The 13479-nt window shown below is 46.2% G+C and overlaps 1 protein-coding gene across 1 annotated transcript; it reads left to right on the top strand.

Moving 5' to 3' along the window:
• Positions 1 to 6394: 6394 nt before the first annotated feature.
• On the top strand, positions 6395 to 11539 carry LOC144139859 (uncharacterized). Its single transcript, XM_077672105.1, has 3 exons — positions 6395 to 6586; positions 8125 to 8394; positions 11265 to 11539. Exons 1-3 carry the CDS (start codon positions 6395 to 6397, stop codon positions 11376 to 11378), a joined length of 576 nt encoding a protein of 191 aa, XP_077528231.1. The 3' UTR covers positions 11379 to 11539.
• The last annotated feature ends 1940 nt before the right edge of the window (positions 11540 to 13479 follow it).

The raw sequence follows: 13479 nt of genomic DNA, 5'->3' as shown, positions 1-13479 counted from the left end.
CTTCATAATAAAAAAAATAAAATTGCTTGAACACATTCCCCTTAAGGTCCACCCGGGAACATGGCTTTAGTGCAATGGGCGGCGCAAGACGGATTGAAAGACGCATAAAAAAAGACGCCTTTGATCCTGTTCATGTTTTCAGTAGAGTTGCCTGAGGTAGTCGTAATAACACAGAAAGGCACCAGGTAATTAAACTTGAAAATATCTTCCCCGAAAAAAGGATATGCTAGTGTATATCCTTTTCTATGCTACTGCATATCCTCCTCATCGTTGCCTGTGCTACTGCACAGGCAACGATGAGGAGGCCCCTTTTAAGTCAGACTCAGAATGAGGATGAAGATAAATAAACAGCATTCAAAATGCGGATTTGTTGGTATCTGTGAAATACTAAACAAAATCTGGGAGCCAAGAGAGCAAACAATCGGCGTGGATAGATTTTGATGTCTATACCAACAAGGAACAAATGTTCAGCAGAAAATCACAGAGAACGAGAAACTCGGAGAAATGAGGTGGAGGAAAACGAACTCTTAACGAGACCACCACTTTCATCATCATCATCATCATCATCATAAAAACATCAGCCTTGAATAGTAAATTACATACATTGTTTCGACGTTAATATGCGAAGTGTTACTCGCTGGGAAAGACAAGACATCAATAAAAATTTAACAAAACAAAGTATGATTATCTCAACGGATGATATTGAGCGGGAATGTAGTAGACATTTGAAAGGGGTGCCTCGTCCTCTCGTGAGTGTGTTTTTTAGAAGTAGACAACTACGAAGACCTTCGGTTTGTGTCAGAGCCGCGCTTTGAAAGACGCAAAATGGAATACGTCCCGGATGAAACGAATGATGGTGAGCCAACAGATTCACCTTATTTTTGCCAGGGTGCTACATTTAGAGGTTTCCTTGAGGTCGAAATGGCTGCCTTAGAACTTTAGCACTGACGGACAATTATAACTTTTCGCAGTTCGAGACCCCGAAGCCTGGTACTGCCTTAAAAGCATGCCTTGTTTTTAAGCAATGCTGGGATAATATTGTTCCTAAAATAAAGAGGTGCGCAGTGACGTGAAGAAGTACGCATGCACAGTTGGCTTTCAGTTATAAAAAACACATCCTTCAGTTAGGAAAAAGGTAGTGTCGATTATACCGGCAACCGTGAGAATTACCGTCACACATTTCTCACGGCAGTCACCTTTCAATGGCTAAACAGGCTAGGGGGAGATATTATGGAATAGATATTCCCTAATAGACCACGCTCGCAGCTGCCCCTCTAGCGCTGGGCCATAGAACTTGGTTTTTAATGACAAGGCCCAGGTTCGAGGCCGCCATTCCCAAGGTTTTTTTTGCTTTCAGAATTTTCCTGTCGTCGTTAGTTTGTTAATATATTTCTACTCTGGCTTTTGCTATATCAAGAAATCGACGCACAGGACTTCTAGAATGGGTTAAATTACGTTTATTATAGGTTGTGTTCTGTGTCGTTTGGTAGGGCTAGATTAGGTTTCTTGCAATTGAGCTGCATTTGAGTAGGTTATGACGGGTTCGGTTAGGTTACGCCAGGTTTGGTGAGGTTGTGATATGTTAGTTTACGTTTCAACGTAGTATTATTTATGAAATTTGATGTCAGCCAGCTTTTATGAAAACTGCCGTGAATATTCTTCGAAGGTAATTCTCACGGCTGCCGTGAGATTAGACGCAGCCGCGAATGAACGAGGGCACAGGAGGCGCACATAATGTGTTTTATAGCGCGATGAACATTCATAAGACGTCTCAAGCAATAACATAATTTTCCACTTTTGCGTCAATCTTTGTCGAAGATATTCAAGGCATTAAAGATCCTTTTGCCCTGTCTGACCGTAAGTAACATAAACGGCAATCGTGATTTGGCCCCCAATATCTGCATCACATCTCCTTTCGTGATGACGTGATAACTTTTAATCCACCAGCTACAATTACAAAAGCACGAATTGGTCTGCTGGGCGCATTTACCGCGGCAGCACTGTCCAACCAAGGGTACGATGCGTCTCGACAGCCCTCCTGTCACTGAGTCGGGCGGGTTCTTTATGACCCCGCTGTCATTTTGCTTCACAGTGGAACGGCGGCAGTCATTTTTGTGTGTCCATCTACCTGTGATGATAGAAATGAATGCCATCTACACTAATTCAGGGCACGCGTATTCATAATGATATTGTCACGTGACAACGCGGAGATGGGTAGTCAGGAAGGAGGTGTATTCACAAAGGAGAGAGAGAGAGAGAGAGAAAGACTTTATTGAATACCGTAGCCACCGGGCGAAACGAAGGGTTGATGGCGCAAACCCAGCGGGAGCTCGGGCGTCGTCTACTTCCTCTTCATTACGTTGGACATCGCCCAGCGTCTTTCCACTGCAGCACATACCCCGATAGGGAGAGATTGCCCCGTGTACGTTTCTCGGGAATCTGTCCGAAGTCTGTGACACAACTCCCCCGCCGCAGAAGCACCGTCCCGGTGCCTGTTATGAAAGAGGAGCAGTAGCAGGTAGACTCCGTCGGTGGTACGGCTTGAGGCGGCTCACGTGAACGAGGTGAGGTACTGAGTGCCCAGACGAGGTCAGAGGCAAAACAGGCACGATTTTGTAGGTGACGGGGGTGACGGCACGCTCGACGCGGTAGGGGCCAGTGAAGGGGGACATGAGCTTCTCAGACAGTCCAACTCGGCGAGAAGGGGTCCACAGAAGAACCAAGGAGCCAGGAGCAAAGTGTGCAGGGCGGTTACACTCATCGTATCGAGACTTCTGGGATGCTTGTGAGGCCAATAGTCGTTCTCGGGCAACCTGGCGCGCCAGTTCAGCGTGGGCGATGATGTCACGAGCATACGCAGTGGTCGGCTCACTTGAAGTCGGTAGGGTGGTGTCGAACGGTAAAGTAGGCTGACGGCCAAAAAGACGGAAGAAAGGAGAATATCCAGCCGTGTCGTGCCGGGAGGAATTATAAGCAAATGTGACATAAGGTAGTGTAACGTCCCAATCTAGATGGTCTGTGGAAACGTACATTGCAAGCATGTCAGTGAGCGTTTTGTTGAGCCGCTCAGTAAGGCCATTTGTTTGAGGATGGTATGCAGTCGTCAGTTTGTGCTTTGTTTTACAAGAGCGGAGGAGGTCCTCGACAACCTGTGACAAAAAGTACCGGCCACGGTTCGTGAGCAACTGTCGCGGAGCACCATAACGCAGGATGACGTCCTCCAGGAGGAAATCGGCGACATCTGTAGCACAACTCGTTGGGAGCGCACGGGTGATAGCGTAGCGGGTAGTATACTCTGTGGCTACCGCAATCCAACGATTCCCAGAGGAGGACAACGGAAAGGGGCCTAAAAGGTCTAAGCCAACACGATAAAATGGTTCGGCGGGAATGTCCAAAGGTTGCAACTGGCCGGCGGGACGTAAGGGAGGCGTCTTTCGACGTTGGCAAGGATCGCACGCCGCGACATAGCGACGCACAGTCCGGTACACACTAAACTTTTTAACACCCTTAAAGGTGCTAAAAGGGTGTACTCAACATTTTGCACCCTTTTTGCACCTTTTAAGAACTAAAACCTTGCTCCGGCACCCAATCATGAGGGAGCCACATATTAAGGGGTATAAATATTAACATTTTTATACCCTTTAAGGTGCAAGGAGGGTGCACTGAACATTTTGCACCCTTTTTGCACCTTTCAAGCACCCAAATATTGCGCGGGCACCCCACCTCGAGGGTGCCAAAATTCAGGGGTGTAATCAACAGTTTCATAGGGTGCTACGACCGTTAAAGGGGTGCTAAAAAGTATTTCTTCTCGATTGGGGTGTTACCACGGCACCTTATCGTTAGGGTGCCTAAAAGAACGGTGTGTGAATGCAAGGATGCAAAATTGCACAAAAACAGGCTGAATGTTTAAACCGCACATTGCACTATTTCACCGCCCGTTGAGAGAATAAATATGAACTCTCCACATAGACCAGGGGAAATGCTCTAAAATTGCTGTTCGTAAATTGAACAAAACGTGCTGAATGTTTAAATTCCACTCTGCACTAATCTACTTCTTCGAATGTATCACAAGGTTCGTTTCCATGTCTGGGTGCACGGGAAGGGAAGGCTACAAAATGCCTCTTGTAGTCCTATAAATAAAACTTTTACGCGAGGCATCGGTGTCCTCAACGAAATCGAATTTACCTAAGAATTTGTTCCCGTATTAATATGCCCGGGCAAAAAGTCCAACAAGACTTTCTAGTTGGGCTCACAGCACGCCTGTGGGGCCAATACGAAGTTCTGTCGGCACTCTATCGTTCCAATAGCCTAGTCTTCCAACAGGGATTTTAACCTTGATGGCGTTTGTGGGGCCAATAAGAAGCTCTGTCGGCACTCTATCGTCCCAACAGCGTAGTCTTCCAACAGGGAGTTTAACCGTGATGGCGTTTACCGGCTCGCCAACACGATAAGTCAACGCCAACAGACGCCTCGTTCGTAATCAGCGGCACAAGCGCGCCATCAGACAGAACCGACAGACGCCCTGAAGGTGGTTTTTAGGGCCTAAACAGCAGCGTCTATGTCTGGCATAGACGCTAGACGTCAACGTTTGTGTTATGAATTTTCCCTTCAGTAAGTAACAGTCAGACGGACGATAACATAACGATGTGAAGATATGCTTTGGCTCATACCACGGCAAGTGCAATCGTTTGTGGCTGCAGCCTCGGTTGCTCTTCGTTCACAACAAACTGAATCGGCTGTACAGCTTTCTTGTAGGGCGTGTATGCAGGGGTTCTATCTTCCTTTTTTGCGCAGGCCGACGGGGGCGGTCGTGTAAAATCATTTTCGCTCGTCGCTGCCGCAGGGTTGCCACCTTCCCGGTTTTGGACCGGCCCGACCGGTTTTTTAAACAGCGGGCCGGTTGCCGGTCCATATCTAAAACCAGCCGTCATCAGCCGGTTTTTTGGCTTTCGTGCCGTGATTATGCCCGTTTTGGCGTTTTATAAGCTTCAATTCAACAACTAAGACGATAAATACGTGTCGACAAGCTGCGCAAAGACACGCGAGCAGAGAAAATACGCGGGCGAGCGCGCTGCCTCAGATGGAGGGGAACCTAAGGGAAGAACAATATAAAGAAATTCTACCGCCGCGGTCAGCAATTGCGGTTACTTTTCAGTGAAGCACATGCAGAGCGATTAACCAAGCTCTCAATCACTTTCAGTACAAACGTTAGGTTGATTTCTCTCTAAGAAAACACTACAATAAAAGGCACTGCATGTTAAAAAACATGGCGTCTTTTTTCAACACAATCCCCCCTCCTCCCCCCCCCCCCCGGAAGGCCCGTTTTTTTTTTCGGGGAAAGGTGGTAACCCTACGCTGCTGTTCTGCCTACCTGCTTGCTGTACCTATTACGTCGCCGCCACCGCAAATCCCCACTTGTTACAAACTCAGAGGTTTTCGCACTGTTAGCAGTCGTTTTACACGATGGGTTTGATGCGCCTGACATGCCAGGAGTGACACCGCTGGTAGTATTAGAGCGACGTTGCTTGTCTGCAAGACGGTGCCGGTCAAACAAGCGTTATCAAAGCCATAATTCTAACGGCACATTCCATTTATTTCGTGGGTGCCGTTGCTTGCGCAGAAAAGGTCGGGTTGACTGCGATAGCTTTTCTTGAGAAAAATAATGGAGCTTTGGCTCAATCGCTTGCAGCGCTAGCAATGCGGCCTCGTCTGCAAGACCGGCGCGTGAGAAACAAGCGTTAGGACAGCCAGAATTTCAAAAATGCAGCATAAACTATACACAAGCGACAATATTCGTTGACAACTTACGTAAGTATAGATTTGTTTCATGCGCCTCGAACACTGCCCGCCGACATAGCTGATTGTTAACGCGTCCGTTTACTGTTTTGTAGGTCAATGGTTCGATTCCTCGTCGAACGTGTTTTTTTTTACGTGAGGGTTTCATTAGCTCCTTTTTTAACGACCAGGGTAAGCGCCTGTTGCTTGCTTTCTATCACGCCGACATTTACCGCCCTCTTCCGAAACACAAAGTAGCTCGTTTTCTCGCACGTTCTCTCTTGAGAAGCCCGCCGTGAAAACAAAACCAAAACAAACCTCTTTACAATATCAGTATATATGTCAATTACTTTATGTGTATTCACTTTTTGTGTTTAAAAACCTTAAATTTAAGTTATAAACACATTTCAGACTTTGAAAGCAGAAAGATAATTACCAACATTACAGTACTAACACAATTTTTGTCAAACATAGAGGTGCTGCATTTGAAGTCTGGCAACTATCTCTCACTTTTTGTGTGTTTTTTCATGGCGTTTTGTGCCGAGTCATCCGAGTGGTTGGTGGCGTGATTAAATCTGTTTTATCAATTTCAAGCTTAAGTCATAGTTATAGAAGCTTTATGGGTGATGTCTACCCTTCCAACCTACGCGTGTGTTGTACTTGGGGACCCCGGAAGAACAATCATCGCCGGATAAAATACTGCGCGTCAAAAGTGGATGACATTGCATCAGAACAAAGCGTGTTCGTGTGTCCGCGAGATGAAGACGACATTGAAGGAGAATTGTACATTGGAAACATCGTTTTTGCTCGGGTAAGTACGCATTTTTTATTATTCTGTATTTGGGTGGAACGAGTTCTGGTGTTTATGGGTCAGTAATTCGCTAGACCCCCATCTCGTTTGCTCTGAGAGCCTACGTGAGTTAGTATACTTGTTTGGCGCCCAGTCCACCGTTTTCGCAGAAGTCAGCATCAATTTACGCTGAAGCTAGACCTTGGCTACGATGCTCGCGCTATGGTACATGGCTGCTAATAATTTCACATCACGCAAGGCTCTTTAACACCGGGGCGTTTGTTTATGTGTCTCTCAAACAGTGCCTTTGCGGTTGCAGATCGCAGTCGCAATTTCGCGTGAGTGGCACAACGCTGTGATTAGTCCTCCCTCGTGAATACCCGCGGTATACCAAGAAATAACATGAACAGGAGGTTCCCTGGAAGTGCATGTGAAAACGCGTACACGTGATTCCATGGCTGGCGTCTCGTAGGTGTTGTGAAATCTCTCCCCCCGCCCCCCACACACACACACGAATTCCGTGCAGTGCGCTTCGCAGCGCTCGCGAGACCGGCGACCATACGCCTCGCGGTTTTCGGGTCGCGATATGTGTGCTGCTCTCGTGAAGCTCGACAACAACGTCGTGAAATTGCCGTACTCGCTCGCCAACGCGCCCCGACAGCGTACGCGTCGACCGGGTGCTGACGGAGTTGTGCTGGAAGAAAAGCAGGCAAGAGATGAGGGCGCACGAGGTGTAGTTAAAGATGAGAATTTACAAAGTGCAAGGTGGAGAAAATAGTATGCTAGGGCAGGAAACGGTGAGAGAGTTCGGGCCGCGCGCCAGCGAGCGAGTGCGGTAATTTACGTTGCCGAGCTTCACGAGTCCGGCACGAATATGACGACACCCGTCTGAGAGTTCATAGAGGTATAGAATTCACATACGTGCAAATTGAAGGTGAAATGCGCGCATGTGGCCTCGCAGGGAGTTAGCATAGTCTCGGGGTAGTGGGGGAGATTTCACAACGCCTATGAGGCGCCTGCCGATTCTGTCAGAGTAGCTCTCGGGAAGTCTGGGGCTTGATATCAGAGGCATATGTATTGTTTAAATCAGTGCAGAAAATTGAGCCAATTCGCAAGTTCTCATTTTCGCAAAACCGCAGGCCATACAGAGACTAAAAAGAAAGCTGTAGGCAGTCACTCAACTCGATTTATATTTGAGAATTGAACGTGCAGATACAAGTCAGACATTGAAATGGAGGAGCCTCAACAATCACACACCAGTTCCGATTGAAAGCAAGGGATACAGATGAGCTGCTAGCATGCGTTCCATGCAAATTAGCTCAGTAGCTAGCTTTGCATATATCATGCATACCCCACTCACAGTACCTGCGGGTCTAATAAATACATTCTTACTGTGACCTAAATTTCACTTGGGGTGTTCCGGGAATGTTCTTATTAGTGCCTTGGAGGTTACTGTCTTTAAACGATTAAAAATCTACTTGATGTAAGCATTCGTGCTTTGTGTGTGCTCTTCTTGTATTTCAACAAGTGTCAGCACACTCACAGATTATGCACTGCAGGGGCTGCTGCTGGCTGTCCTGGGTCAGCTGCCTTCCAGTCCAGTTTCAAAGGCTTTGCCAGGGCCTCCCTTGGCCAACCGACACTGCACCTGCTGTACCCAAGTACTGCCTGGCCTTTCGTTGGTGCTCCGTACGCTTTGCCGCCAGGAATGGTCATTCATCCATCATCTGGCCGCTTGGACCACCCGTTCAGAAGTCAGCGCATTTGCTCGACACATCGGTCCAGGCACTGCTGCCATATCGGTGCACCCACCGATTATGTACTTTCAGGTTAGTTATTGCATGTTGTGGAACCTGCCATGATGTATACCTGTTAGCAGTGCTGTGGCCTCTGATTATTTGAAACATTTTCATGAAGCAGTGCTGTGCGTATGGAGCGTGTCATTGCTTAGCAGAGATATTGAAGAGAATCTGGGGCTGACGACTAAAGGGCAAGAAGAGAAATTGAACTGACTTTGAAGCAAGTATTCATATGTAATCAAGCCAAGCAAACATTTAGGATCTTTCGATATGGTGTTAAACTTGCAATACAAACTGGTCTACTTCAAATCATACTGGTATTAATTATACTATACCGAAAAGTACATCCCGCAGTCTGTAGAATTCTGACAGCGCTTTTTTCGCAGTCTCTCATGACAGGCACTAATCTCAATGGTTGGAAGATAGTCGAGGTAGCACCAGTTTTTAAATCAGGAGACGGTACTTCACCATTAAATTTCCCTAACAAGCACCATATGCAAGGTCGGGAAACATTTCATCCACTCTCAGGTCGCTAATTATTTATAAAATCACAATATCACATTCGAGTATCACCACGGTTTTCACAAGGGTTACTTGAGAAACACAACTTTCAGGATTTGTTCACGATCTACATTGATCCATTGACACAGGCTTACAAACTGCGGTAGTTTTTCTCGATTTTTCTGAAGCATTCAATCGCATTGCACACCACAGACTACTTCTCAAACTTCACCCTAATGTCCTCACTTGAGCAAAAGATTTTCATTCTTCTCAAATGCAGTTTACTTCTAATAACTATATACTTCTTTTGCTCGTGCCACTTTGTTGTCCCCCCCAGGCAGGTTGCTTGGTCTATCTTCCATGTTGCATATCCTCCCATGTAGGTCTATTTGCAGATGATGTTGTAATTTATCACACAATTTCTTTCAACTACTACCGTCAACGCTTTCAATCTGATCTTAACACAATTAACTCCTGGTGCTGCAAATGGCTAATGTCGCTTATCTCTAAAACAAAGTGCATGACTTTAACGGTGGCAAGTCTCGGATTGTAAATACTTCATTAACAACAGCCTGATTACCTCTTGAGACAAAGGTGTTTTGGTAGGCCGGTAGGGGAGGGGGGATTGAAAGGGTGGATTTCAAAAGGTACATCGATTGGGAAAATAAGACGTGTGATTAATATTTTCATTTTCACTCCAAAACTCGCTTTATTTCAGATGTTTAACCCACTGCCGTGGCTAGGGTGGTGTGCTGTGGAGGCGAATGTTGGTTAGATACCGCTTGGTGTAGCCGCTTTTCAGATGGAGGCAACACGTAAAGACGCCCGTGTTTTGAGATTTCGATGCGCACAAAAATACCCAGGTGGTCAAAATTAATGCGAAGCCTTCCCCTACAGTGCTCCCCATATCCCAAGTGTAGCTTTGGCGTGTTAAACCACCGTTTTTTTTCATGTTTTTGGTATATTACCAGCTGCTGTAGCAGGTGCAACTTAAAGGTAAAATTATACATAATGTTTCCAAGAGCTAAATATAAAGGCCATATTGAAGTGCGTTTATGGGTCTATCTCATAGCAGTAGTGAAAGGTTATATACTATGGTGCCAGTTAAGAACGGCAATGGCTCATGTGGTGTAGTCCAGTGTTTGACGGAATGCCGTGTAGGCAGGTAAAAGCATTATTGCAGTGATGAAACGTAGGTCACTGACCAAGTCAAGAAAGCTATTTAACGGTTTGTTGCTTGTTCACGGTGAGCATGTGTGGTGGAAAACGAAGCTATATATTGGGCATTACGCTTCGCAGTGAGTTTGCATAGATATGGTGCAGATTGCCATCCATTATGATGATAATGTTGGGCGTCGTCTGAACGATGAGGGACTCGAGCAGTAATCGAGAAGATAGATTGCACTCAGTTGTCAGTAATTTTGTCTTGTTCCAGTCGACCACGTGTCCCGTCTTCTCACGGTGCTCTGCCAGTGGACTTGTTTTTACATGGCCCTTGTTCACTTCGTTCCAGTGCTGCATTAATCTTCTGTGCAGATTGCCCGTTTCGCCAATGCACACTGATTTGCATTCAGCGCATGGAATCTAATAAACAATACCCGGGAGCTTGGAGCGTGAGAGGGGGTCTTTCACGCTGACAATGTGAGAACATAGCTTGCTAGTGGGCACATGCACGATGTATGCACTGCGTTTCTTGAAAATGTGTGCAAGAGTTTCACCGATGTGTGGGACGTAGGTAATTGCTGCACGTTTTGATGCAGTCCTTGTGGTTGCCTAAAGCACTATATTCAGAAAGAAGCGAAGAGGGCGACTAGCAGGAATCCGCATTGACATTACAGGCAGAAGCGTCTACAAGGCCTGTGTCAAAACGGGCTACAATTCTCGTCCTACACACAATCAAGCTTTTGCACGCATTTTCAAAAAACACATTGTGCACATCATTCACGTGCCCACTAGCAAGCTATGTTCTGACATTGTCAGCGTGAAAGACCCCCTCTCATGCTTCAAGCTTCCAGGTGTTGTTTATGTTTTGAACGAAAAAAGGGCCATTTAAAGGTGACACCTCCTTCCTTGCCGATTTCTGATGCCTGATTGTCCAGTTTGTGGGGATAAGTTTAGCAGATTGCTCACATGTCTAACCTGTATTTGTGCTTGAGCAGTCAAACGCTGATGTTAGCAGTGAAGTAGGTGAAAATTGTACTTTGATTGTAGTTGTGTGCAGATTACTTACATTGTGTTAATTCGTAGAAAAGCAAAATTGAGGTAACCCTGCTAACTGTTTCACATTGCAGCATTTTATTATGCAAACGTTAAGGAGTTCAGCTGCTTGTTAAAGGTGAAATAAACAGTGGTAGAAAAAGAAGAGCATCTACTAAACAGAAATATCTTCACAATCGCAGGATGCCAACGGTCCGCCTACCAACTTGTGTCCTGCATCGTTGCTGCTGGCTGGAGCGCCTCATGGAACATTTTCGAGCTTCTCAAAGTTTGTGGTCAAGCGCTCCTCCAAGTGAAAGATGCCGCAGAGGGATCTTTTGTTTTAATGCCACAATTTTACGTGCTCAGCAGCTAATTTACTCGTAAGGCTTTTTAAATATTCATCACCCGAGAGGGCATGTTACCTTCGTCTTCGGTGGAATGTGTCTGCACTCGGGTTATTTGTGACAGAAACAAGTGAACCGCATCGTGAGAGTCATTGAGGCCTTGTTGATTGCACATGCTTCTGAAATGACATTTTCATTCGGCTGAATACTTTCCAAATATTACGGTTTGTGAACAAATTATGGTAAAAGTCATGACTAGTTGTACTACAGTGCAGGAAGGAAATGCCAACATACGTTTTAAGCACCTCTGATATTTCAGATCGTTGGCTGGTGAGCAATTAAACAAAACTGAAATTTTTTTTAAAGTAAAATCAAGTATTCGTTGTCACCAGTGCATGACCATAGTAAAAGCTATCTAGTCACCAAATTTAGAATTAGACACGAAATGCCAAGAAAAATAGGGAAATAAACTAGACAACTCGCTACAATAAACCAATTCCTAAAATTCGTCAATGTTTATAAAGTGATGATTCAGGCGGGTTAGTAAAGGTGTCAGTGGGTTTACACACCCAACTTGCAGGGAAGCACATGAGCTCTCAATATTAACATGTTTTTAGTGAAGACCGTCTTCCTTCATGAAGCTGCTTTGCACATTGATGCCAGTCTGATAAATGTAGTCCTGAATTTTTGTTATTCCCGGCCGCGGCGGCCGCTTTTCTGATGGAGGCGAAAAGCAAAAACGCCTGTGTGTACGAGATTTCGGCGCACGATAAAGATCCCCAGGTGGTCAAAATTAATCCGGAGCCCTCCACTACGGCGCGCCTCATCGCCTGCGTTGCGTCGGCGCGTTAAAACTAGGGGTGTGCGAATATCAATTTTTTAATTTCGAAGCGAATTCGAATATTAAAAACAAAGTTCGAATCGAATCGAATATTTTTCGAATATTTTTCGAATACGAATACTTATGGTTTTTTGTAAAATAAATGTTTTCACCATCTAGAGACACAAAAACTGCAACTTTATTGCACAACAAATCGCACAAAATAAAATTAGGAATTACACAATACCATTGCACTCAACAGATTAAGGTCTGCACTCACTTAAATGTTAACATGGAGACAGGTTAACTGCTCGACATGTTCGGGGAGCAGTGACAACCTCCTGCTCGTCACCACTTTACCAGATATCGAAAACAGCCGCTCACTTGAGACACTAGTAGCTGGCATGCCCGAGCCCGTGCACATTGCCGCGCGCTGATACTGTAAAATCTTGGTTATACTAATCTCGCGGGACTGCGGAAAATATTCGTATCATCCGAAATTCGTATGAACCAACACAGACCAAAAAATTTAGCGCTGAAAAAAGTTTTCGTTTATTTCTTTTCCTACTTTTGCGTGGAGAAATTTATGATTTTTCTGCTTTTTTTAACCCCCGGGTCGCAAAGCAGTCCTTTCTGGAGCACGTAAAGCTTCGCGCTCGTCTCCTCACTCGGTGTGCCCAAGCTCGCTACATGCCCCAACAGCCAAGCGTGAACCGCATAGTGCGGTTTTGCACGTGATTCGCTCGCCTCGGCTCTGCGAGCGCTGTATTTGCACGCCCACATCGACGATTTCGCGCCCGCGGTAGCGCCTACCTCGGTCAGAAAATGACGCAGTATGCGCGCGGCAGAATGGAGGAGCCTGACTACTTGCGATGAGATCGGGACAGCCGGCTTGGCTCCTCCAGAGACGGTTAGGCTTAGCACCCCGGCAAATATTTTATGGGCACTTTCACTAGCGGCACGGATGATGTTTTATAGTACCGTTATCGCATGAATTATCAGCTCCTTTACCGCACAAGCAACTTCGTGTCTCCCGTGAGCCGCATTTTAAAGAGCGGTTAGAAGCGGTCGCTCGAGCGCCCGCGCCAAATCGCGGCCATGTTGACGTCGCCGGCCGCGCCGCGCGCAGCGTGGGGGTGGTTTCGCGGCGGTATCAGCGCGTTGGGCGTGCGCAGAGCGTTTTCGCGACCAGAAAACAACAGCCCGGCCGTTTCTGGAGAAAGAGTGACAAACAGGGGAGCGAGAGCCGTC

The sequence above is a fragment of the Haemaphysalis longicornis genome, unplaced genomic scaffold (genome assembly GCF_048455015.1).
Source record: "Haemaphysalis longicornis isolate Haplotype H1 unplaced genomic scaffold, Haemaphysalis longicornis Haplotype H1 scaffold_5, whole genome shotgun sequence".
Lineage (NCBI taxonomy): Eukaryota > Metazoa > Arthropoda > Arachnida > Ixodida > Ixodidae > Haemaphysalis > Haemaphysalis longicornis.
The sequence above is the reverse complement of the archived record's forward strand: the minus strand, read 5'-3'. Positions and strand labels throughout refer to the sequence as shown.

Bases quoted from the DNA above. Each gene is read 5' to 3' on its own strand.
- LOC144139859 (XM_077672105.1), top strand. From the start codon at position 6,395: ATGGGTGATGTCTACCCTTCCAACCTACGCGTGTGTTGTACTTGGGGA. The intron at 6,587-8,124 runs GTAAGTACGCAT...TATGCACTGCAG, and splicing joins GAAACATCGTTTTTGCTCGG to GGGCTGCTGCTGGCTGTCCT. The intron at 8,395-11,264 runs GTTAGTTATTGC...TCACAATCGCAG, and splicing joins CACCGATTATGTACTTTCAG to GATGCCAACGGTCCGCCTAC.